Source organism: Denticeps clupeoides, chromosome 19 (assembly GCF_900700375.1).
Source record: "Denticeps clupeoides chromosome 19, fDenClu1.1, whole genome shotgun sequence".
NCBI classification, from domain to species: domain Eukaryota; kingdom Metazoa; phylum Chordata; class Actinopteri; order Clupeiformes; family Denticipitidae; genus Denticeps; species Denticeps clupeoides.
The window spans coordinates 14,393,507-14,419,936 of record NC_041725.1 but is presented as its reverse complement, the minus strand read 5'-3'; the positions used below and the strand labels follow the sequence as shown (position 1 = coordinate 14,419,936).

General features: G+C 41.6%; 1 protein-coding gene across 8 annotated transcripts in view; it reads left to right on the top strand.

Moving 5' to 3' along the window:
* dync2h1 (dynein cytoplasmic 2 heavy chain 1) overlaps window positions 1–26,430 on the top strand; it is a 110,477-nt gene that overhangs the window by 73,078 nt on the left and 10,969 nt on the right. For 7 of the 8 annotated variants that reach the window (XR_003743174.1, XM_028961658.1, XM_028961663.1 and 4 more), the window contains 6 exons: window positions 693–848; window positions 3,587–3,662; window positions 3,868–4,076; window positions 6,180–6,284; window positions 19,174–19,290; window positions 23,117–23,326. Coding sequence is in view for 7 of the 8 variants with exons in the window: in XM_028961658.1 (XP_028817491.1) it covers window positions 693–848; window positions 3,587–3,662; window positions 3,868–4,076; window positions 6,180–6,284; window positions 19,174–19,290; window positions 23,117–23,326 (873 nt within the window). In the remaining variant the exon portion in view is untranslated. Of the gene's footprint in view, window positions 1–692; window positions 849–3,586; window positions 3,663–3,867; window positions 4,077–6,179; window positions 6,285–14,551; window positions 14,778–19,173; window positions 19,291–23,116; window positions 23,327–26,430 lie in introns of those variants that run through there. The other variant, XM_028961662.1, reaches the window with a different exon arrangement.

Sequence of the window (26,430 nt, the reverse complement as noted above, 5' to 3'; positions counted from 1 at the left end):
ACGGTTTCAGCCGGCGTGCTGCAGAGTGGAGGCACGTGCATCTTGGGTGATGGTGATGGAGTCCATGTGTGTGTGACGGTTCTCAAGGAGAGCACTTGCCTACTAGGAAGTGAAGTGCATTCGAATTCTGTACTGTGTGTGTTAATTAGCGGTATATCATTCTCAAATTTACCTCAGGCAGAGCTGTGACACGTTCCTCAAAGCACTTTAAATAATTTAAGCAATGTCAACGCCCCCCTTGGCATAGACACAGGGCATCTATTGCAACAGTTCTCTCGTTCATCTTTCTTCCGCCCTCCCTTCCTCACTGTCTACTTTCTGTTTCTCACAAATTCCTGAAAATAACATTCTGTTAACCCTGTGTGTTTTTGAAAGTCAAATGTATGGCAAAAATTCAAATAATGATTCAGCAAACACACCAAATACTAAATGTCCTTAAATTTAGTAAGACAGGATGACAGGTAGAGCATCAGGTTGATACAACCTGGGATTCATTCTGTAGCCTGAAATATGTGTGTGTATGAATCTGCATACCTTAAGTCATCTATGCTCTGAAATCAGCAAAAATGTGGGACCCACCTCCTCCCGTTATCCCAACAATCAGTCAGGGATAAAACACTGGCAGCACATCTACTGGAGAATTTGATTTGCGTTGTGTCCTCTCATCTGCTGCCCTGTTCTTTTCCCATCAGGCGCCTCCAGGGCTCAAGAAGAACCTAATGAGGACATATGAGTCCTGGACCCCAGAGCAGATTAGCAAAGGCGGGCAGCTGCCCAGGGCCCAGTCCCTCTTCTGTCTGGCCTGGTTCCATGCCGTGTGTCAGGAGCGCCGGAACTACATCCCTCAGGTGGAGTACCGCCCTGTCCCTGAACCCGTACATGCTTTGGACATGTCCGGCTCACTTGGAGTAGGGTGGCTTTATCAGTGTGCATCTTTTCTACAAATTGGACATCACCATAAATTTTGTTAAATATATTTTTGGTTGCTGAAATAGATGAGCATGAAAACCTTCTTTCAGCACCTGTCAACCACAACCAAGAAAAAAATAGCGTATTACACAGTTCAAATAAAGTATAATAATAAAACAACAAGTATCAATTTTTGCAGGTCAAACTAATTGCATTCTGGTAAAAAATTAGTTATTGTAATATTATTTCCGTTCTGGAATGTTACAGTAACATATTGCTGCCCTACATTTACCACACTGTATTCAACTGTCTCACTAGCTCACTAGTCCTGCAAGTTTACCAGGACTGTGAACACCTTAATGTTTAGAACTGATGTATGGGCTCAGGGATGCTGTCAAGTTACACATCCAAACTCTGGTGGAGGCATGGATCGTGTGAGTGCACACACACACACACACGCACACATACTGTACTCTCCCTTTCACTGGTGTGTGTAACTAAAACACAATTAAAGTGACACACTCGAGAGACGGCGACTGTCACAACGTGGTGTATGCGCTTGGGACCGAGCAGATAATTAAGTCGCCAATTAAAATATTTTGAGAGCAAAAGCTTTGAAGGATTCAACGTTATTAATTAACTGCTCCCCTGCCCTACCCCCCCACTTTCTTCCACAGTTGTGCATTCATGCCAGCAACCACAAGGGCCACTGGTTAATTACATACCTTTCACTGGAACATGATCAGACATTAATTTCTCAGCATCACACAGAATAACCTGCCTTCCCTGTCTCTTTGCTGGTAGAAAGGCACTTCTGTTGTTCCTCTCTACACTCGTGTAGACTCGTGTTTGTCGTGAGTCACATTAATGGCGTGCCGCATGCGGTGCCATCTATGCTGGCATGCTCACTCTCTCCCCAGGCTGGCGAAGAGTGGCGTTTGAAAGCAGCGTGTGGGTCAGTGTCTGCGTGACCTCTTGATCTCACTTTAAAATGGGAAAAACACTTTCAAAAAAATTTTCTCTCTGAGTAAATGGAAGAAAAATGGCTTATAGCCTGAGTCCCTGAATTCAGCCCAGAGGTCTTGATTACCAAGTGATTAATTTCAATACTAATTCCATGCCAGGAGTGCCACTATTCAGTGCAAGTAATGTGCTTTATTCCACATATTCCACACATTAAAAGCACTTTAGTTAAAGCTGTAATACTTTTTCCATTGATCTACAGGCATGAAACTAATATGAATTCTCACACAGTGAGATTAATGATCAGATCACTCTCTTTTCATCAGCTCCATTCACGGATTTGTACTCTCTCCACCATGCATAATTTAATGTTCTTTGGGCTTTGATTATTAGTTAAAATTTGAATCTGCTGTGTAACCCATACCAGTGTAAATGTAGGTCTTACTATAAAATGAGACCCATTAGCCAGATCTCCTAGAAGAACACTCAGGTTGAACATCCAGTGCAGCTGGAGAAGGCATGAAGAGGTGCTGACTTGAGCTAAGCAAGATCAAACGAGTAATTTCAGTTCAGCTCCAGGTAATTTTTGCTGCATAAACGTCCCCGTGTAGACCTCTGAGCGCACATTTATGCTCCCACTGTCATTGTTATTGTTGTTGATTTGTTGTATTCTGAGGTTTGAGGAGGAAGCTGCACCGGCACTCAAATCAGGCGATTGCTGTTAAACGCGGCGCACACTGAAGCACTTAGAGACAAACAGCCTCTAATCGCAATCAAAACACTCCCGTCTGTGAGACACACACAAACTCAAACGTGATGAGGAACTGTCAGCCAGGAAGCACCCTAGTCGTGACTTTGGAGTGACAGAAGGGTCTGGATTTTGGGCAAGGTTTTTGCCTTTCCATTGTATGTTTATGCATGTACATTATTCCCAAAGCAAGTCAAAAGTTCAGCAAATACTGGAAAGTATCACATTAACAACATTCAACTAATTTAAAATGTACGGCTGTCAGTGGATTGAAAAAAAAATCAAATTAATTACACCTTTCACATTTATCTCAATTACATTTTAAGACCCCCAAAACACTCTCTGCATGCCTGAAATCTAGACGTGTTGAGTGATGTCATTATCACTGCCCATCTTCATCTTCATGTAGGCATTACCTCTGGCCAGGATGAATTTGGACTAGAAGTAAACAAAATGCAGCTGATTTCATTACAATATATTCTGTGTGTTTATAATTTTATTGCAATGATTAACATTTAATATGATGGATTGATAGATTGATGAATGGATGGTTGGTTGGATTGATTATTATACTGTTGATTTCTAATGTGCAGATGCTCTGTCATCCTGTCACAGAGCCTGGATGAATTAAAGTACTACATGCTATAGTTCCTTTTGCCCCAGGTGTTGCTAGAAATCATTACCAATAATATTTCATACAACAATTGTAATATAGACTCTTCAAAGTGTGATAACTACATATAGAAATAATCAGTCATATTTGCCTTGATGTTGAAAAGAGGGGAAAAAGGCACTCATGAAAAAGCACTTTACTGCACTCAACACTACTTACATATATTGGCTGATTACATCTGTTCTTTTGATCTCTACAGATTTCTAATGCCTGTAGCAAGGGCTATGACATCTTAAAATGATTAATACTTCACCTCTGTGTCTGTAATGGGATATTGTGTCTTTGGGCTACAGGGCTGGACCAAGTTCTATGAGTTTTCCCTGTCAGACCTGCGGGCCGGCTTTGACATCATCGACCGGCTGTTTGAAGGTGTGTCTTGTTGGTCCCCGATCTTAATACACCTCCGATGGTGATCTCAGTGCTGCAGGTCATTTTTAATGACTTGACTGACCAAAATTCAGACCTGACAGTTTGTCAAAATTCTGCAGGACAGATGGCGAAGGTCACTTCTTTACAGCCAAAGCCCATAATGGTAATGATTTTTTTTGTGTGTGTGTGTGTGTTTGTGTGGAAGGTGGCAAGACGTTCCAGTGGGAATTTGTTCACGGCCTGCTGGAGAATGCCATATATGGCGGGCGCGTTGACAACGTTTGTGACCTGCAGGTTCTGCGCTCCTACCTGCAGCAGTTCTTTAGCTCACGTCTCCTCTCCTCAAACAGTAGAAGCAGGAGGGGCAGCGCTTTCCCATCACAGATCAGCCTGCCTAACTCCTGCAGCATACTGGTGAGCACTCATACACACCTTATAACAATACCGCCTAACAATACACATAATACACAAAGTCTGCTAAAGGGCTGTTATTTTATTATATTCATGTTACAATGGGAAAGGAAAGTATTCAGACCATTTGCAGCCATTTGCTAAAATAATTTAAGTTCATTTTTCCTTCATTAATGTACACACAGCACCCCATATTGACCCCATAACACAGAATTGTTGACATTTTTGCAGCTTTATTAACAAAGGAAAACTTAAATATCACATGTTCCTAAGTATTCAGACCCTTTGCTCATTATTTAGAAGCCCCTTTGGATCTAATACAGCCATGAGACTTTTGGGGAAAGATGCAACAAGTTTTTGACACCTGGATTTGGGGATCCTCTGCCATTCCTCCTTTTCGGCAGGTTGGATGGTAAACGTTGGTGGACAGACGTTTTTAGGTCTCTCAGAGATGCTCAATTGGGTTTAAGTCAGGGCTCTGGTTGGGCCATTCAAGAATGGTCACAGTATTGTTGTGTTAGGATTCTGTCCAGGATATCCCTGTACTTGGCTGCATTCATCTGTCCCTCAATTGCAACCTGTCGTCCTGTCCCTGCAGCTGCAAAACACTCCCACAGCATGATGCTGCCATCACCATGCTTCACTGTTGGGACTGTATTAGACAGGTGAAGAGCAGTGCCTGGGTGTAACCACACACACCGCTTAGAATTAAGGCAATAAAGTTCTATCTTGGTCTCACCAGACTAGAGATCTTATTTCTCACCATCTTGGAGTCCTTCAGGTTTTTTTAGCAAACTCTATGCAGGCTTTTGTGTGTCTTGCACTGAGGAGGGGCTTTTGTCAGGCCCCTCTGCCATAAAGCCCTGACTGGTGGAAGGCTGCAGTGATGGTTGACTTTCTACAACTTTCTCCCATCTCCCAACTGCATCTCCCCCGATAGCTCAGTTTGGCCGGGCGGCCAGCTGTAGAAAGGTTTCTGGTTGTCCCAAACATCTTCCATTTAGGGATTATGGAGGCCACTGTGCTCTTAGGAACCTTAAGTGCAGCAGAATTTTTTCCAGATCTGTGCCTTGACAATTTTGTCTCTGAGCTTTTCAGGCAGTTCCTTTGACCTCTTGATTCTCATTTGCTCTGACATGCATTATGAGCTGTAAGGTCTTATATGGACAGGTGTGTGGCTTTCCTAGCCAAGTCCAATCAGTATAATCGAACACAGCTGGTCTACAATGAAGGTGTAGAACCATAAAATATATCAACCATATAATCATATAAATATATTAGTGTCATAGCAAAGGGTCTTAATACTTTGGACCATGTGATATTTCAGTTTTTGCAAAAATTCAACAATTCTGTCAATATGGGGTACTATGTGTACATTAATGAGGAAATATATTAACTTAAATGATTTTAGCAAATGGATGCGATATAAAAAAAGAGTGAAAAATGTAAGGTGGTCTGAATACTTTCTGTTCATACTGAATATGAATGCACAAAATGCTCCTCTAATTTCAGGGTTTAATGACTTAATTTCGTAATATGGACAATACTGACTTGTGTGGCCTTACTCACTATATATGTTCAATCAGATTTCTTTATTGTTTATGTCTTATATCTTATATCTAAATGTCAATTTTTGCCATGTTACATGACCAGCGGTATTATCGTATGTGCTCTGTTATCACAGAGGTTTTATTTGTGTGTTAGGACTGTGCACCTCCGCACAATTGTTGGTGACAAGTGATCCTTGAACCTGTTACATGGTATCGGAAGCTTCTGACAGAGCACAGTGATACTAGGAACAGCACGACCCTAGATAGGACCCTGTCTACTACAGACTGAAGTGATATACCACTAAAGTTTCCACACACACACACACAAACACACTCTGTCTGCCTGTCAGTGTTGTCGAGTGCTCTTGTGATGTTAGCTTCTAGAATCCCAGTTTCTGTGTCACTTACCTGAAGAAAAGGCTGAGATCTGTGTGAGAGAAAATATCTGTGAGTGTGTGTGTGTTTGTGCTAAAACTCTGTGCAGGTGTAATGGCAAAGTGGGTCTGAAAGGTTCCTGTCTGAGAATTTGTGTATTTCTGTCTTGTGCCTTCCTCAGGACTACCGCGGCATTATTGAGAGCCTTCCAGAAGATGACAGGCCGAGCTTCTTCGGCCTGCCTGCCAACATCGAACGCTCGTCACAGCGCATCATCAGCTCTCAGGTACGGCTAACCCATGACCCAGCAGGGCACATTAATAAGAGAATGGATATGCGTTAAAGGAATGTTAATGATGAGGTGAGGAGCAGGACCTTTTCCAGTGTAACATCCTGCATGTTACGCTTCCTGCTGCATGTGCACAAGAGTATGTACTTGTGTATTTCTCAGTAGGGCTATGCGTGAGGGGTCAAAGGTGATGTAAAGTGCTGAGTTTAGACATTCCACATCATCAAAGTCTGGAATGGGGAGGGGTGGGTTTAGTCTGTGCTTCCCTTGGTGAGAGACACTGTCCTGGATGGTGAGACACAGGAAGACCAGACTGTTGAACATTCCTTGCTCTTTCTTGCTTTCTCTCAGAAAACATGCACACTTTGGGCTTGATTTTCAAAGCACTATACAAGAGCACATGAAGAGAGTTTCCTTATGTCACATTAGTATTTTTTTTTTTTTACAGAAATGAATTCAAAACACAAAAAAGTCACTGCCTTGGAGAAGAGAAACTATCTGCACTTACTGGAACTAGTTCACTAGTTTAGGGAGAAAGCTCTTTTTTTGGTTAGTAATGTTATGAGCTGCTGTAGTTTCATAAGTTTCACACACACGCACACACACACACACACACACGGACATACATACTTCCTTTGTATCCAGCTTTTAAAAAAACATTCAATGATATATGGAACACTGACACCCATTCGCCCAGTATAAATAATGTGCTGGTTTAGACCCTAAATTTGCTCCCCAAAACAGGTGTTCCTAGAACTATAATAATAGTTCCTATGGGGTGAACATCAGATAATGTGTTTTCTGGGAACTGTGGGACAACTCCTCCAATGTAAATGGACCTTCGGTGGTTTGTGATACTCTGGAGGCCATAGGGATAATACCTCTTGTACACAGGGGACGTCAGACCGACTTCATGTCATCGCAGAACCACGCCTGCTTACTGAACCAAAATTGCAGATAGATAATCAGCACTTTAATTCCAGAATTCTGCTTGGCAAACTGGTATATGTTACTTTAACTGTATTAGAAATATCTCCCTTTGTCTTTTAAGGTGACTCCTCAATAACACACCATGGCCAGTTTGTTTGACCACACCCTCTATGTGAGGTTTGTCAAGATGCAATTAAAGGACTCATTACCAGCCCAATTATAGGAGTGATTGGTTGGACTTATTTAGGGATTTGAAATTGGTCTGACATGGTATATGACATGGCAATTCTGACAGCTACAGGGCTAATGCCAAGTAAGCGTTAGCTTAACGTCTCATTTTAAGCCTCGTCTCGCACATCCTAAATTATGATGAGCTATTAGTGTTGGTGTTAATACCTCATTCTGGGTCTGAATCTCATTTCCTAAATTGTAATTAGCTTCTGTGGAAACCTGTGCACCCTGTGTCTTACAGAGCTATTTATTTCCTTTGATTCAGATGGAAATCTCAGTACTCCATCCATTATGTCCTCTCTCTACGTTTTAAATGTTGAAATGCTCTGTGAGCACTGAAACTATCAGATCTTTGGGACACTGAAATGATCACAGGGTCTCTAGTGGACTGGGAACCATGGGCTTGTTTTGTGTCATTTTAAGTGATTTTCTAATAGACACACAGTTGTTTTGGGGGACAGTTGCACTGCTGTTAACCACAGCAGGAGGGAAATTGAAAATGCCATTCATACTGTATCTCTCTCTCAGCATGTCATATTTCCACCTTTTACTTTCATTTCCACTGAATTTTGTTCTCTGTCGTGCATAGAGAATGAGGATTGGGTGAATCACCAAAGTGAACCTAAAAGGATAAAGGATAAGACCTTGACAAGCAGCACACTTTCACTGTTATCTTCTTGTATTATTCTTTTCTCATTTGTCTTTTAGACAATATTGGCCTGACTTTCTGACATAGTACTACATAGACATTACTTACTACATATTACACTAGACTCAACAATGCACTCTGCCAACTTACTGTACAACAGTAACATAGCCAATATAGCAGATTTAAACACAAAGGTCTTATTCCACCAATTTGTTTGTGGTGTTTGTTTTGAGTCGTTTTGACTGTCTAGTCTATTAAATAAATGCATGACAATTGAAGTAGAAGTGATCACTACAGTAATGCGGTCAATACTACTAATACTATTAGTACTTATTACCACAGCCATTCCTCATCAGACTCCTTCTCACATGATATTACTTGTTACTGTGTATTTTACCCAATTTTGGCTGTGAAGTATTACAATATAGCACTGGCCTAGCATGTAATACCACTATGTAACTCATTAAGTTACTGATGTTAACTTTGCATCCAATCATGAATTAAATAAGACGCTGCAAAGAGCTATATTATCATTACCCTTATTTCAAATGACAAGTGATGTTTAACATATGTTGTTCACAGCCAGTTGGCACATGTGGACTGGGATTCTTGTTGTTCTTTGTGTTTTTCACTGCAATTCTTGAAAGTTACAGTGTTACAAGAGGGAATAAAACATTATAGTTTGGGCAGTTTTGTGTGTGTTTTGCCAGTTTTTAACATTTATTTGACTGGAAACCATCAGCTGTTTTTGACCCTCAAATAAACAGAGTATGAATCTTATTCTTATTCAGAAATCTTTTTGTTTTACTGTTAGATCTGAAACATTGTCAGCTTCGTCCCCAGCCCTTACCTCTGCTTTTTACCTACCGGACTGCCGTGACCTTGTGCCTTTCATTAGCAGCAGTACTGAGCGTGGTGCTGCACCTCGTCTTCAGTAGCTGCTGTGTCAGCATGGGATGAAGCAGTGGAATATAAAGCAGTTTGCTTTGCCGCTCACGCTTTTCTCAGAGAGCCTAGAGGAAGATGTGAATTTCCTCTGGGCCTGCTCGGTCACGCTAAACTGCGAGCTAACAATTTAATAAACTCCCCATCTCTGTGTCATAATGAGGACCGGTGAAATCCGGGCATTAGCATTTGTTTAAATGTTCTGCCGCAGTCTTTCACAGGGCACATCAGATCCTTCTCGCTAAAATAATTATGGTTTTGTCAGGAGGCAGTTTCATTTTCTGCAGCTTGGAAGAGAGGAATCATGGGACCCCATTGTTAACCTTTAACCTCTACCATAGACATGCTAAATCTTAAGCTAATTAAAGCTTGCCTTCCATGAACACTCTCTGCTCATCGCTTGAAACAGGGAAGTGGGTGGGGGGGAATCACTTTCGTGAATAACTTTTTATTCACTCTCTGAATCAATTGGAGCACTCGAGATTCCGCTGGTGCCTGTTATTATCGCAGCAGCGTTGAGGCAGCATTCTGTCTGAAGTCGACTGTGATGTGATGCCAGTGATCAGCTCTATTCTGGCATCTACAAGCCTTCACAGCTCTTTTTTTTGGTGCGAAGAACATAACAAAACACTGTATAAATGGGGAATCTCATGAATACATTAAAACTGTGTGTTTGTATAGGCATATAATGTGCTCTGCTACTCTTCTCTTATCTTCTGATGATTACAGAGATAACAGATCTGACCTACTCATCATATTTAATCAGTCGGAACCTGTCTTCTGTAATTCTGTTACTTTTGTTATCAAGCTCCACCATGATCACAACACCAGCTTCTGCTGGGATCATATATTTCACCACTGGTAAGGTTCTAGAAAATGTACAGCTCGATGATATTGTATGGATCAGGGTCAATAGAACTGAGCATATTAGTCATACAGCACTGTTAATGCTCTATGAATGCAAAATGGTTGCGTTTATAGATTTTTATTTTTTATATATGTGCTTTGCCCTGGATAAAAACAACAGCGGGAGATTCACAGCAGGAGTTGTGCCCACATCTGTGCAGGGTGTCATTTTATTTAACCGCTGTTTTCGTGAGAAGTCCCTCTCCGTCACTGCATTATAGTAAGATATGGTGTAATTCCACTCAGCAGTGCTACAGCCTTCCAGTGTAATTGCCAGTAAAAACATCCTCTGTGAGATAGATGTGTGCTTAAAAACATTAGCGACACATTTATGTTTTCTGTGGTGTTTATCTCCCAAACACACGGCGCACATGGAACTATCTGGAACACAAACACAGCTACATGCTGATGTTTACAGTACAAACTGCTAAAACGAAGTAGAACACATTGCATATGGCAAAACATTCAGTCTCTCAACATCACTCCTGCTACGCTTTGGTTCTATTGATTTTTAATTTTATATTTCTTATATTTAATGTAATTACCTTGACCAACTAAAAACTAGACAGGCTCTAGTTTGACTCTAGTGAAGCTTCCTAAAGTGACACTATATACATGTATGTAAATGCATCGCAAGTAGGGCTGCACAGTTAATGCCAAAATGATAATCACAATTAATTTTATCAACATTGTTTTTATGATTATTCATTGTTTTTTGAAAAGGCAATTTATTGCACTGTCTATTTTAAACAAACAATAAGTGAAGAACAAATAAAAATAACTCATAAATAATAAAATAAGATTTACCCAAGACATAATCACTTTGCCCTTACTGCTCTTTCTTTTATGGCTCTTTCTTCTTTCTTAAACATTGTAAAAAACTGTAACTCATTTGCACACCTTCACCCTACCAGTTACACATATTTTATGTTAAAGACGTAAAAGTGTAATACTTGGTTATGTTTGCAATATTTGCATATTGGTTCAATATTGGTTCACTGTTTACTTGCAACATTTGCAATACTGTGGTCTGTAGCAGTTGCAGAAAGCATTTCACTGCACATCATACCGTGTATGACTGTGTATGTGACAAATAAAATTTGAATTTGAAGGGCTAAGAAAAATAAATAGCAATTGCAGAGTACAATGATAAAGTGCAAACAAATTAAAAAAGAAGCCTATGTACAAAAGACTCACACTACAAGGAACAGAAACATACTACAAGCTACTTTGCGATAAAAATCAGCATTTTCTGGCTTAAGAGATGAAAGTGAAAGTTAATCGCTAGGCCACCACTGAGATGACTGTCAGGTCATTATGAAAAAAGACTTTTTAAAATGATTTAATATGAAAGATAAACATCCATTTACCTGCTTGTTTGGAAAAAAACTATAGACAGAGCAGATCCATAAACAGAGACATTTTGTATAGATTTGTCAATTGCAATATACAGGTGTCAGAACAGAAGCTGTGCCTTTCCTATGGGGTGGGGGTGGGAAGACCAACGCTCTGGTCTGTAATGTGAAAAAAATTAACACAAATTTCCATAACATACAAGATGATAAAATAAAATCCTACTTATGACATGTTATGAATTGATTCTTTGTTTGCGCTTTATTACTGCCGTATGTGGCACAAGAGTCCAGCATTCGACTCGGTTGAATGACTTTGCAACCCAGTCCAAATATGGAGGCAGTATTGGCGCATGCTGAGAGGCTGAATGCAATATTGCTGAATGCAATATTCTATGTATGTTGTTACCTTCTGATCCTGACATTATGTCTCACTTTATACAGTCTATGCTTTTGTTCGTCCCCTCGTGGTTGGCTGACTATTGGTTGAGAAAGTGCTTTATTTGATATGCAGCAGATCCTTTTATTCAAATGTAAATATCGCAGACAATCATCTTAATTCAATCATGGCTACCAAAATTGTGATCATCACTAAAATGCGATTAATTGTGCAGACCTAACAGCAAGCCAGTTTAACATATTGCCACTTAACATCAAGGCCAGATGACAATGGTTTGGAGCATCAGCAATGATAATGTATGAGAACAAACAGGAGATAGGTGACTGCTGATTGTGAGTGACTGATGTTGAAGTATTTGATGATGATGGACTTTATTGACTGTGATGAAGACTACGATGCCAGTGATTGTAATTTGGTACGAGTAGAGGGATCAATGCAACCCAACCACTGGAGACACACATGACCATGTGTTTTTTTGTACCGGTCCCAAACCTTTGTAAATGAAGAGGGTTACATCAGCATCTACCTTAAAACTTTTACCAGGTCAATTGTGCGGAAAGCCATACTGGCTGATCCATCTAACGGGAGCAGCAGACGCAAGGAGTTGGAGAAGGGGGGAATCTGCAGAGGTGTCAATAGTACACACATTCTTTACTCAAGTACCTGTTTTTAAAAAGACTCTAGTAAAAGTTGACTGAACTTTTTTACTCAAGTTCTAATAAAGAAAAAAAAACAGGCTTTAAAATATAATTAAAGTATAAAAGTATAAAGTAGCGTTGTAATGGACAAAACCACCTTTTAAAAAGTGCAAGCAGAGAAACATGAAGTGAAATGAGTTACAAAAAAAACTTTGCAAATCTTTTCTGAACGCATTCAAAACATAAAACTGCTGTAAAAGATTGAGGGATTGCAAACTCAATGTGCATGGTGTTTAAAAGCTTGTATGCAAATAGAGACACAGCCAGTGGTGTGATCTTTAAAGCTGAATTTGTGCAGTCTCTTTAAAAAACAGGTAAGTATCCAATCGCCAAAACCGTATGTATAACTTTACATGACTGTCTGTAAAACATGGTGTGAAAATGTTTAATATCAGAAAGTTTACGAACATCCGCATTTTAGGGAATTATCTTAAGACTCTTGTAAGGTGTACATATTACCACCAGTACCAGAATATTTTTAACCATGGAGTTGTGTCTGTATGTGTGTTGCTAGCAAAAGTATTCAAAATTAACTACCACAATAAATGCCACCGAGTTGCCACCTGGTTTCCTCTTACTCTCTTTAGCTTCATTGTCTTGCACCAGTAGCTGTGTTTCAGTCATCTGACTATGATGACGTATGACGGCGAGGGCAGAAGGTAAAAAAAAATAAAGTTTTACATCTGTGAACAAAGCGTTACAGAGAGATTTTCACGCCATTTAAAAGCAAGAGTAACAACTCTGATTTGAACATGTAGCGAGCCCAAAGTGTGAATACTCATGCTAAAATCTACGAAGTAAAAGTTATCACACAAATAAATAGCAAAGTAGATACCCAAAAAATGGACTTAAGTACAATTACAAAGTATTTGCACTTAGTTACTTCCCATCTCTGTGAATCAGTGGATCTTGGTGTATAATGCCAGCATTACAGTGAATAGCACTAAGCATATGAGACAGTGTCCAAAGGAGCCACTTTAGATTCCTCTGCAGTCATTCTTGGAGGATCATGCATTGTGGGAACATAGTTTCTCATGAGTTTGTGCCTGTAATTCAGTTGACAAAACTTGACTGGTGCGGGTAAAGTGTTCCACATGGGCAGTTATAATAACAAGATCGTCAGACATAGACTTAGAAATAAAAGAATGTGATCGAGAAGTGCTTATTCTATTTATCTTTAAGCAGGCCTGTGTTTCAAATGACCTCATGCAGCCTAACGAGTTTCATTATGCATAATGAGCATTTTACTTCAAAATGACTGCGGTGTTGTTTAATGAAACTTAGGCAAGTGTTTTGAAGACCTGTTATTGGTCGAAAAGCCACAAAGCCATCTGAAACATGAGGCTGAAATACTTAAAGGTTATTACATCTTTTTTAAGAGGTTATATAAAACATGGTTGGAAAATTAAATGAGCCTTTTTGTTGACATGGCTTGAGTCCACTTCTCCACTTAGATTAAAGGGTTGACTACAAATCATATTTCTCCTAAATAAATATCAAACATTTTTATTTTGATCAGAGTGGTTACTTCCAGGATCATGATACCCTCATCCACAGGACATGAACATCACAGAATGGTTTGTGACAAAAAAAATATGTAAATCATATGGCCTGTAGATACCAGAGTGAATGTGTCTGTCATTCTTCATTTGTGCAAAGCTTGTGAATGATGACATACCATTGCAGTATCATTCCTGGTGATTTTTTTTAAGAGAGGTGAATGTGAAGTGATTGTCATTACACTCACTAACAAGCACACTAGATGGTGCACACAATGAAATGTGTCCTCTGCATTTATCCTATTACCTTAGTGGGCAGCCATGAGAAAAATTGTCTTAATTGTCTCACAGACTGTTGCACCTTATTCCTTTTCTGTTTTTCAATAATTGTTATGACCTCCTCTGCCATCACCATGTCAGAAACTCTGAACTGGTGGTTCTCTATCTTAACATCATTGCCAATGTAAATGACATACAAAGGGCAGTTTTGGCATGAAACATTTAAAATGAACATCCATATTGTTGTCAGGAAAGTAGTAAAGGGAGACTGGAGAATTTGTGACAAAAAAGCACTGAAGTTGTTTATTTAACACTTTATTGATGCACTTCTATTTTGTCTGTGTAAATGTGCCATTGTTTTTGTCTCCTATACAGGAGCCATCTCCAACTCTCTGCCAGATTAACCACAATCCCCTTCTCCTTTGTGTGGCCCTGTTTGACCTCTCTGATGATAGTGCTGTGTGTAAAAGACAGCATGCACTACTACACAGCATATCTACACTGTTATATAACACAAAGTGAGAGTTTGCTTGGTTCATCGTGGGCTTTTCTTGCTCTGCTGCTTCGATTTCACGGGAAGCCATTTTAGACCTCCGTAAGTCCAGTCGAATTCATCAGCTTGGCTCAGGTCAGAGCAGCTCCAAGCATATTCATCACAGGTCAGTCTCCAATGGCCGACTGGGAAGAAAAGGCCCGGAACGCAGGGAGCAGTGCCAAATGAGGAGTGTGCCTGTGCCGTTCCTCCAGAGAGCCTCCATTGTGTACCAGACAATTGTGGGGTTCCCCATTGTGACTCCCAGTATCCCTGGAAAAGCCCCTGTGCAGGTCAAACTGGACAGCCTGGAAGAAGAGACTGCTCAGACATAAGTTTCTCCTTTGTTGAACAGGAAAGGCTGTGTCAAGGAATTTCTTATTTAAGTATTGTTTTATTGTCTTCTCTTCAGGTTCAGATTGCAGGATTTATGACAATTAGAATCATTTCAGGCTACTGAAGTGACTTCTGATATGGAATAGTGTGATGAAACACAATTTCATTTGTATTTATTATTAATTTTTAAATGAATTCAGTATACTAATATTCTTTCAAATGAATTACAGGTCATTACAGCCATCCATGTGTGTCCTTTTTTTATTTTGCATTCAGGTTTGAATGAACTCTTATCCATTACTGAGTTCTGTAGCCTGTGACTGTAGTTCTACATCACTCCCCTTCCTTTCATTTATACCCACTCACTCTGTCACTCCTACGACTCAAAGTATGGCTCACCAGAGACGATCCTGTAATCAAATGGAAATTAAAAGGCAATATTTGACGAGCAGGAGGCTTATTAGAAGCCGAGAGAGCAAGCAGCTGGCTGAAATACATTAGACACGTGTCAGGATTTACTAGTCCATAACCCTAATGCAATTACTGGGGCCAGTGTAGTTTACAGAAGCTGAGAAATGGGATCTTGTGAAACAAAGAGCAAATAACGATGCATGAATAATGTCACTGGAAATTAACACTCTAGCTGTGTGAGGCGGCATAGATGCAGCCAAAGGCTGGTGCATTTCAGCGTGAAATGGCATGCAAAAAGATATGACAAAGGCACTGATATCTGTCACAGGAACTTTACAAAAGTTTACACTAAAAAAGCTGAAACACTAACCATTTTAGAACAGTGTGCAATAATAGCATAATGAAAGAAAAAAAATGTTACACGGAGGCTTTATGAACTGGAAGACTCTGTGTAAGTCTTTATATCCCCATATCAAAATATTGTGCTCATAAGTATTGGATAATGGCGTTTGATAATGCATTTGCTATAGTATTACACAGGCTGAGGGGAAAGTGAAGAGAATATGATTATGTGCGGCTCATTACAGCTGCCGAGTCCCACCTCCATTCTTGCCAGGGGGTGCAGGCCACCGCCGCCGCCGCAGCGTTCCCTGTGTGTTTCGGTGCTTGGCCGTGGAGCTGTGCACCTGTTAGTGGGGGGGCAGAGATGCTGCAGCGAGGATGGAACACTCCTCCTCCGGTAATAAAAGGTGAGAGCGATATGCCAGCCTCTGGACCCTGGCGCGTTTCGTTAACTAATGAAGGGACAGGGTGGCCGAGCGTGCGCCTGACTAAAAGCGCAGAGAGCAGGAACATGATGGAGAGACCCGAGATCTTCCCGTGGGTCAGGAGGGGGGTGGGGGCACCATCCATTCCTCTGAAATATTACCACCATTATCTTGAAACCAGCGCAAGAGAGAAATGAATGAAAATCCGTACCTGAGGTTAAGTGTTTAGCATGCATGGAGCAAAGGATCTATTACAGTGAAGCTATCATTTTCTCTCGCTGTCTGACTTTCTCTCTGCCAACCCTGTGTGTGTGTGTGTGTGTGTGTGTGTGTGTGTGTGTGTGTGTGTGTGTGCATGAAGCATCTGGGCATTTTGCACATAAACGTGTTTTGGGCTCATTTGCCATGTTATTGTGGCTTTTGTCTTTTGGTCACACGCAAACTTTGGCATCTTAATGCCATGTCACACCTTACATGTCACCGACAAGTAAACAAACAAATGGATAAACTCTTGTACATCAAATCCCAGAGAGGTCAGGTCTAATAAGCAGCTCAGGGTCAGTGTGGACTAGGTGGAGTGATGCACGTGGGCCGGTTCATGCAGCGGCATTCGCTCACACCCAGGCCTTGCTTAAAAACACGTTAATGAGCCGCGGCGCCGGCTCTGTTTATTTTTAAATGTACCTGCCTACCTGGGAAAGGCTTGTTTATGCGGTTGCGACAGATTTCGCATCTTATATCATTGCACGTTAATCATTGTCCAAACTGCAGGTCCCTGATTTAGTGGAGGTCCAATAAAAAGCCAGGGGTGGCGGTGTGTATGTCCCGGTTTTATGTGATTGTGCGTGGCTTTTTATTATTTCTGTGTGTGTGCTTTGTGTGGTATATTTTTAATGCACCACAGGGCTGAGTAATAGAACACCAGTGCCTGTGGGTGTGTGTTCCGGTGAACCCGGTCAGCTTGTCTAGTTTGTGTGTATGTCTAGCTGGGAGAAACACATCCCTGTGTGTCCGCTGATTTAGTGAGATCTCAATAGAAGCGCAGGTCCAACCAGACAGGGGCTTTAAATCTGAGAGCTGCAGCGTAATTAGAGACGAGGTTCCTGTCTGCGCTGATGGACCTACAGCGCAACATCTTCTTGGTCTTAACTCACAGCGGGCTCACATCTTTGTTCCATTTCTTCTGTATGTGAATGATCTACGTATTATCTACACTTTAAGTTTTGAACAAAATGTGAAGTGGCATTGAAAAAGACCTTATCAGCCATTTAATGCTTGCTATTTATTTTATTATATTTTCCCCCAAAATTCATATCCTGATATGAATACCCTTACACATACTAATACACAATATCATAACACCATATATACATTATATTGGGAATTTTGTGTCTCACGCATGACTATGATTTCAGAACATCTGTGAAAAATAAGGTCTAAGGTTTGAAGATTGTTTGATATTACTGGCATTCGGATGAAATTGGCTATGTTCCTAGGGGTCTGAACGGGAGTTGCTGATCTGAGAGCATGTCAAAAGAGAAGGCTGAGGTACATTTTTCACTCCTGTTAGCAAAATATCAGTAAGATTGTGAAAATGCAATGGAGTGAAACGAGCAATTTTACTCTTTAGAGACATGGACACAATAAGCCCAGAGCAACAACAAGAAAAAAGAACAGCTCAAAAACAGCATTGTTGACAATGAAAGTAAAAAAACTTCAGCATCTGGTGACATCACTGGTCAATATGTCTTGGTCCAACCCAAATAAAACGCAGGTTTCTTCTTTGAGATGCTCTTCCCGGCAGAGCAGATGTGAGCTGAAGGTGCACCAGAAGAGATTAATGGAGGAGAGAGTGAACTGGAGAGAACACCATGTTCCAAATGATTGTACAAATTATATTTTTCCTAAATAGTCGAATACAATCAGCATAAGTTTCAAATAATCAACCATTATGTCTAATTCAAATGTTGAATGAACAAACATGCCAATGACATTTCCAATTACAAATTATTACAAGTTTTAAAACATTATTCAGGTTGTAAAGAACAGAAATATTTTTTGCTTGAATTTCTCTATGGGCCATTAGAATAGCCTTCCACAGACCTTTTGTTTGAAGATGCTCCAAAGGGTCTCAATAGGTCAGGGTTGAGGTCTCCTTTTATGCTCAGAGCAGCTAATGATGCTGAGGTATTCCTTGCAGCATGAGATGATGCATTGTCATGCATGAAGATGATTTTGTTAAAGCACAGTTCTTCTTTTTGTACCATGGAAGTGGTCAGTCTGAAAATCCACATACTTGCTTCAGGAACCAGCTCTCTTCCCATGATTTCGGCCCAAAACATTTTCTTGCTGATGTCGCAGCCACCAACCATTTATCACTCCATCCACCTGGACAGTGCAGGGTTGCATGTCACTCATTAGTGTGACTAATGAAAAAACTGTTTGAAAGTTAGTCTTCATGTATTTCTGGGCCCACTGCAGCTGTTTCTGCTTGGAAGGTTTATGCATAACTCGTGGATCCTACATCAGCTGCAAATACCAGGTTTCTGCTTTGTAATGGCATTTTAGCAGCTGCTCTCTTAACCTCATGTATTTGTCTGGCAGAAACCTTCCTCGTTGTGCCTTTTTCCGCACAAATGTATTTGTGCTCTGAATCAGCCACAAATGTCTGATCATGCATTAAGCTCAGCAGCAGAGATATTCTTTTTTCTTTCCCATATTGCTTGAAAATGGTGATCTGCTTAATAATGTGGTACATCCTTCTTCAGTCCTTCCTTTCACCTGGAAAACATAATTTTCACAGAGTCTTGAGACACAATAAAATATTATCCATGAGTTTATTTGTAAAAACACATATTTGCATAATCATTTGGAATGTGATGTATATGTGCACCTTTATGCACTTTTTTGCATAATTCCTGATTAACTGAGTGACCTCTGACCTCCCCTAGGTGATCTCCCAGTTGAGGATTCTAAGCAGGTCCGTAGCTGCCGGCTCCAAGTTTGATCGTGATGTCTGGTCCAGTGCTCTGTCCCCTGTGCTGAACTTGTGGAAGAAGCTCAACCAGGTAGGACCGCTTTCGTTCCTACAAGTCATTTCATCTACAGAACTGCTTGGGACTCCTAGCCATATAACGTATATAACATTTTAACCTGCTGTGAATTTTTACCTAGGGCCCCAGCATGTGCTAAAATCAACACCAACAATACTGCTCTGTATATAAATTGCAGGGAATTAAAACACCAAATATCAGTAAACATAGATGCGGTGAGTTTGGATCCTGGATATCACCGTGTGAGTGCGGAGCTTACATGCATTCATACTGTGTTGGTGCGGGTTTCCACTGGGTTCTCCAGTTTCCCGCCATCCAAATGCAAGCACACTAGGCGGATTGCCGATTCAAAATTGTCTGTAGGTGAGAGTGAAGGCTGTGTGTGTGCGCGCTGCGGTGCCCCGGTGGCCCACCCTGGGTAAGTTAACACTATGTGGTAAAGTGTGGTTGTTCAGAAGTATATCTGATACTGCCAAGTTTCAACTTACATTGGTAAAGGTGACTATATGTGTGATGGGAAATGTGCTTTAAGCCTTGTAGCTCTGGGAAAAATGGTTTGGATGGTGAATTGATAGTGGGCCTACTCTCCTGATCCGCCACAGGAAGCAAAGATGCCGCTGCGCCTTCTTGGCCAAGGACCCTGTATGACAGCGGCGCATCAGAATTCAGAGAATACATAACAACGTGACTCATGGCAGGGAAGGCGGCGTCATGACAGCGAACGTGGCATCCAGAGGGAATGACAGTGACGAGGTGTCGGAGGTTGAGCGCAGTTGCGATGCTGTCGAGCCCCATAATAACAGCGCGAGATGAGAGAGTCCCCTGGCACCCCGATGCTACCGACGCTCTTTCCTGTTGATTGGCAGACCTGCAGATGGCAGCTGCTTGGTAACACGCGATGTATGTGCAGTTGCTTAGAAACCATCACTTCTCGTATCATCCGAATCGTGGCCCCATGTCCTAAATAATTCACTTCTCTTTCTCTCTCCGGTTTTGCCTGAAAGCCATCAGCCAAAAAAACATTTTGTGATATTTCTTTCTTGCGGCCCCCAGACGTCTCCGCTTCTTTGCCTTGTCGGGCCATTTTTGCTGCTGTCGTAATTATGGCATTAAAAAGTGAAGGTTGCCTCGGATGCGTTCGCGGCGTGTGAAAAGGCCCTTGATTGGCCATTCAGATGTGCCAGTGGTTGGGAAATGGGAATCTGTGCTCCTGTGGGGTTTTACTGCTGTCTCCAGTTAGAACATCACAGATGTTAAACACCAGTAAGGAAACGAATGCTTACACACAACACACACATCTCAAGAAGGATTCTCTCCAATCAGCTTCAGAATGAGTCCCAGAGCTGCCTTGTTCTTCTTTAAGAGATGCCATTACACAGCAGCCCCCTCCCCCCGGTGACAACTTTACATCTGCTGTGGAAGAAGGACCCGTGTGGGTTGTATGGTAAATATTATTGAGCTGCTGCACCAGCGGAGGGTTCCGAGGAGTGCGGAACCGACGTCCAGCCAGACAGGCATCTGGTGACATCTTCCTCTCACACTCACTCACTTTTGAACTGTCACTAGATAAACGGGGTTTATTTTTACACTGTTCAATAACCCGTGGATCATCTCCTTCCCGACATGCCTTATTTCCTTTTTATTACTTGTTTTCCTTTTATCTTTCCTGTTGTTGCAGTTGACTCTGAGCGCGTGTGAGTATATGTGTATGTGAGTGTGTGTGTGCGTGCGTGTGTGTTGACTGTTGGTTTCTCTGGCATGACTGCCTGCCTGCGTTCCAGCAGCAGTGGTAGTCAGCGGTGGTCAGGTCTGGCATCTGGCAAGAGGCTCCTGGGAGTTATTTTTCTCTCCCTTTCTCTCACACGTCTTCATGCTTTTGCCCATGGCCCCCGATCATAGCGTGACGGCCATCGCTCCAAACTACTGCGGGCGTATATTTGTGACTCCTGAAAAAAATAAAAATGTTACAGGCTCCTCGCAGCTCTGAGAACTTGACAGTGTGAAAGAGCTGGAGGACGGTGGAGATTGCGAGCATTAAGGGGGAACGGCGTGAAGGAAAGGGTATATATCGTACGTCTCGTTTTTACTGCAATCATCACTACGGACCACGCTTAAAAAAAAAAAAAAAGGATCTCTCTCTCTCTCTTGCTGTCTCACACACAAACACACAAATATACAAAGAGTGCTACAGAGACTGGTCGGCGGCACGCCTCTGAGAGCAGATCCATCAGGTCGGCTGTCGATAGATCTAAGTGCCCGGACTGTTTAGCTCGTAGCGTTTCACGCGTTTAACACGCGAGGCCATCCCTCTCCTGCCTGATGGATTCACTTCCAGTTCTCTGGGTCCGGACACACGTGTTTGTCTGTGCCCGTAAACCCCCACCCCACTCCAGCTCCTGGTATTATGTTTGTCACCATTGTGCTGTTGTGAGTGATGGCAGCAGCACAAACCGCCTTTCCCCTTTAATTGTTGTGTAAAATGTGACGCTGTGTTAATGACTCTTTTTATACAGGATGAGTCCAAGCCTCAAGAATGTCCCAGAATGCCTAGCTTCCTGCTGGTTTTAATTAATTGTCGGTCCCTTCCTGTCTCCCCGCATAATTCCTTCTATTAGCATTTCTCATTCCAGCTACATGTGGCATGGGAGATGGAAGAAAAATACAAAAGATGTAGGGAAACAAAAACAATGTGCAGCGGAAAAAATAGCGAGCATGAAAGCGAGGGAGCGACAGAGGTGTGGAAACACAATGGCCAAGCATGCTATTGTTTCAGGGATATGCATTGAAATGCATGTTTGGTACTAATTGAATTCTGCTCTCCTCACGTTCTCCGAGGTGATGCTGGAATGAGCGGGATTAGCACTCTCAGTCTCTTTTTGTCTGAGTGTGTTGAAATGCTTTTGGCGTCTGCTGTTGCGAGGAACGTCTTTTGATTTGGCTTTTCCCTCTCTGGCCTCATTAACATGGACATTAATGTTGTGGTAATTGCTCTATTGGAATAAAAACTATAATATAAAGATTTTGGTCAAGTTTGACTATTCCGATCAGTATGGGTTAGAGAGAACTATAAATCATATTGAGTTTAACGTTAAAATAATTTGTTATGAAATATATTTTGTTATGTGACCACATTCACATCAGATCCATTACAGTGAATCTTTGTATTTCAGAAAACAAGACTGTCTTTAAACTAGAATATGCATTAATGTATACAAATAACACTTCAGAACAGATTAATTTGTTTTGAGCGCTACAAATATTAAATAATATGTTTTATATAGCTATTGTTATTACACTCTTGTCACTCTCACACCCTACATTGGAGCCTATGTGCCCCCTATCTGTTCACGTTTGAAATTATTTATGTATCGCTTTTTATGACAGTACTGTAACTGCCTTGAAATATATATTGCATTCTTGTCACTGATCTGTATATTAATCATGTTAATGCTTTAATATGTGCATATTTAATAGCAAAATACACACTAATCCATATTTGCATATACCCTATATGCGATACTTCAACTGGCACATGGATGAGCTGAATCATGTTACACATGCTTTGCTGGATTGAGGATGGTCCAGTTCTATTCCAGGGAGATGAGATAATGATGCTATGCCCATTGACCAGAATCCTTCAGAGTTGCTTGCCTCTCCATACACTGCCAAGTGTAAAGCACTAATCAAAATTGTATTAGCAGCTAATTAGCCTTCAATTAGTCTCCTATTAGTCTCCTAGCATGCAAATAGCAGATGTGAAGCACTCTTAAGGGCAGATGAGGATGGGCTGTTTTCTGCTGTAAGCATGATCATGGTCATCTTTTCTCTCTGTCTCTCTCAGGGCTCCTCACTGATCCACCAGAAGGTGTCTCCTCCCAGCGAGAGCCAGAGTTCGCCTGTCCTTTCATTTGTTGTGTTGGAGCAATTTAACGCCGTCCGTCTCGTCCAGGGGATCCACCACTCACTGGCAGCCCTGAGCAAAGTTATCCGTGGCACATCTCTTCTCACCGCAGACGTCCACAAACTGGCTTCAGCACTACTCAGCCAGGAGGTAGGGCTAACAGCTGACACTCTGGAAGGGTGAAAACTGGTCTACTCATCCAATTAAACCAGGGTGCCACAGTTGAAAAATTTCAAATGATCCATTCAACAGACATACATTAACTTTTTGAATTAATGGAAACGATAGTGTTTGATCAGCAATGCAAAACTAAATCTGTGTGTGATAATGCCAAACAATGGCCTATAACAAGAAAAAAACTATACTATAGCCTGTATCTAACTCAATAAATCAGGCAGTAGTTTATTTCAAAGTGTTTCTCATTGAGTGATAATATTTATAACAAACAGTTTATTATAAGGAACATGGCAACATAGGAAATGTAAATCTGGACCTATTTTGTTGCCCTAACACAATATATAGGGTGATAAATAGAACATTGCATTCCTTACTTCCCTTAGACCATAATGAGGTGTGTGTGTGTGTGTGTGTGTGTGTGTGTGTGTGTGTGTGTGTGTGTTGTGTGTGTGTGTGTGTGTGTGTGTGTGTGTGTGTGTGTGTGTGTGTGTATATATATATATATATATATATATATATATATATATACACACACACACACACTTTAACACCCTCTTTCTCTCACTTTTCTCTTCAATCTGCTACATTTCTTAATTAAACTCTGAGGAGACTGATAGTAATCAAACGAGATTGGCTGGGTTTTAACTGCAGGCCCGATAGCAGCTGTGATTAGTTTAATCCCCTTATTTCAATGGAAAGTACCATTGGCTGTCATTTCCTCCCCGGACTTTGTGGTCATGATGCAGTCTGGTATTGGGTGTGGCGATGCAGCAGGAAAGAGTATCCATAGCCACTAACCATAACATCACCCCGTCCTGTCCTGCTGATCCTCGGCTCTTCTGGGCTTATCTCTATCCACTGTTCTCCCGAGATGGACCTCAACATTAAACCAGCAGAATCACAGACTAAAGGTTGCCAACTTCACCTGTGTTTCCGGTCAAGCCAAGTGATCCCAGCCTTGTCAGAACTCATTAAGTAATTATAATGTGGGGGCGTGTGCCGTCAAGCCTCTTTCCTTCCGTCCCTGTCCTGAAATCCGGATGGATCTCCCTTAAGCATTTAAAAAGTCAGGAGTACCCGGCCCACACTGTTTACCCCCTCTTTAATTACCATAATCACCCCTCTCTCTCCGCATGTCCCTCCGGCTCTCTCCATCATGGGGATTTTAGTGGAGGACTGTGCAGTGCGAGGGATTAGGGCTGAGCTCTGCCTGTCACAGGAGCCAGTTTCAGGAGCCAGGATTTCATTCATCATGGCCCTGTCAAGTTTTATGGGAGAAGAAAAAAAATGTGATATGTGGAGCAGCGTGAGAGACGGGTCACCGTATATTTGGGCTGAGTCAAATTCCCTCTGCTTGGAACCAAAGCAGGAACAAGGGCATCCCAAATCAGCTGTTCACCGTTCTGCTCTACATCCCGAGAGCCGGAATCTTTGAACAGGAACTAAAAATGGCAGCAACAGTCCATAACATGATTTCAGCTGATTAGAACCAATTTAAATGTGAGTTTATGTTTGAATTCCCACTGGTGGGGTAACTGAGGGAGAGAAACAGAGACATAACTGAATCTCGGAAGGCCCAGGAGAGGGAAAGCTTTGATCTGGTAACAAATCTCCACCCATGCTCCCGGCTCCTTCGCCTCTTGTGGGATGACTTAATTTAGGAGTCTAAAGTTGGAAAGATCATGCTGCGAGTATCAGGGAAGTCCTCCGATACCATGACCACTGACTAAGCAGGAAAGGGAAGTTTAGAAACAGGAGGTTTCCTGAAGGAAGAACAGCTGGTTTGGATGTATTTTTGGGATTATATAAACTGTAGTTCATGATCCATGTTCTTTAATGAGCTAAATAGCCTCCCTCCTTATTGGTGTTTTATTATTTCTTAATAACAATGTAGAGAGTTGTAAAAACAATGAAGACCATGTGGTGTGGGAGAAGAGAATAGAGTGTGTAGAAAAACTCTTTCTCCCTCCACACAAAGCACTGTATTCAACCACTCCAATTTGATGTTACCTGGCAGAAAGAGGCATGGCACAATAGAGGTTAAAAATGAACAGTTTCTAATTTATTAACACCGGTAAATAATTATTGTAGTTACATGTGAATATTGAATGTAAAAAGGTACCATTTACATTACATTTACATTACATTTACATTTACAGCATTTATCAGACGCCCTTATCCAGAGCGACTAACAATCAGTAGTTACAGGGACAGTCTCCCTGGAGCAACTTAGGGTTAAGTGTCTTGCTCAGGGACACAATGGTAGTGTGGAAAGACCCGAACCCGGGTCTTCTGGTTCATAGGCAAGTGTGTTAACCACTAGGCTACTACCACCCACTGTACCAAGGTTACAGAGAAAATAAAAATGAGAAGAAAGAGTAAAGTGGGAGAAAAGAAAGAGAGGGGGAGAGAAAGGCTCAGAAGCCTTCCGGCTTCCGATGGAAAAACCCCTGAGCAAGAAAGCTCAGAAGTCCTTTTTCCACATGTGAGCAGACTTTTATACCCCTGGCCTACAGGAAGTTGTCACTGGCCTACAGGAAGTTGTCACTGACCAATCAGAACCTGTTGTTTCTGATGTCACGCCCCCGGTGCCTCCCATTTGGGGAAGACAAAGAGGGTGGGCGGTCCTGACGGCTGATACTTCACACGTAACCGTCAGACAAAAGACATGTAAAACAGAGGTGTCGAATCTTCATGTACAACCATCAACACAGGAATGTCACACTTCCCCCTGCAGACATCTGTTATGCAAGGCAAAAGCAGGCTCCCGTGATGTCCATTCTTACAGAGTAGAGTCGAATGTCATCCATCCGCTCCCTGGATGGACGGTACCATTGGCATTTGCCTATATTTTCTATGCTGTGGGCCGGCCCTGCATTCGGTGCTCAGAAAATACGGCCCTTTGTGCTTTTGGTGTCCAAAATTAGGACTGCATGTCTGAATATCCTTTGTGTTTGTGTGTGTGTGTTTGTGTGTGTGTGTGTGTGTGTGTGCACGATATAAGCAGTGAGAGATGAGCAAAGCTTTTACTCTGACAGCTGCTGCAGAGCCATTGCCTCTGTCCCATAGCACTGCAT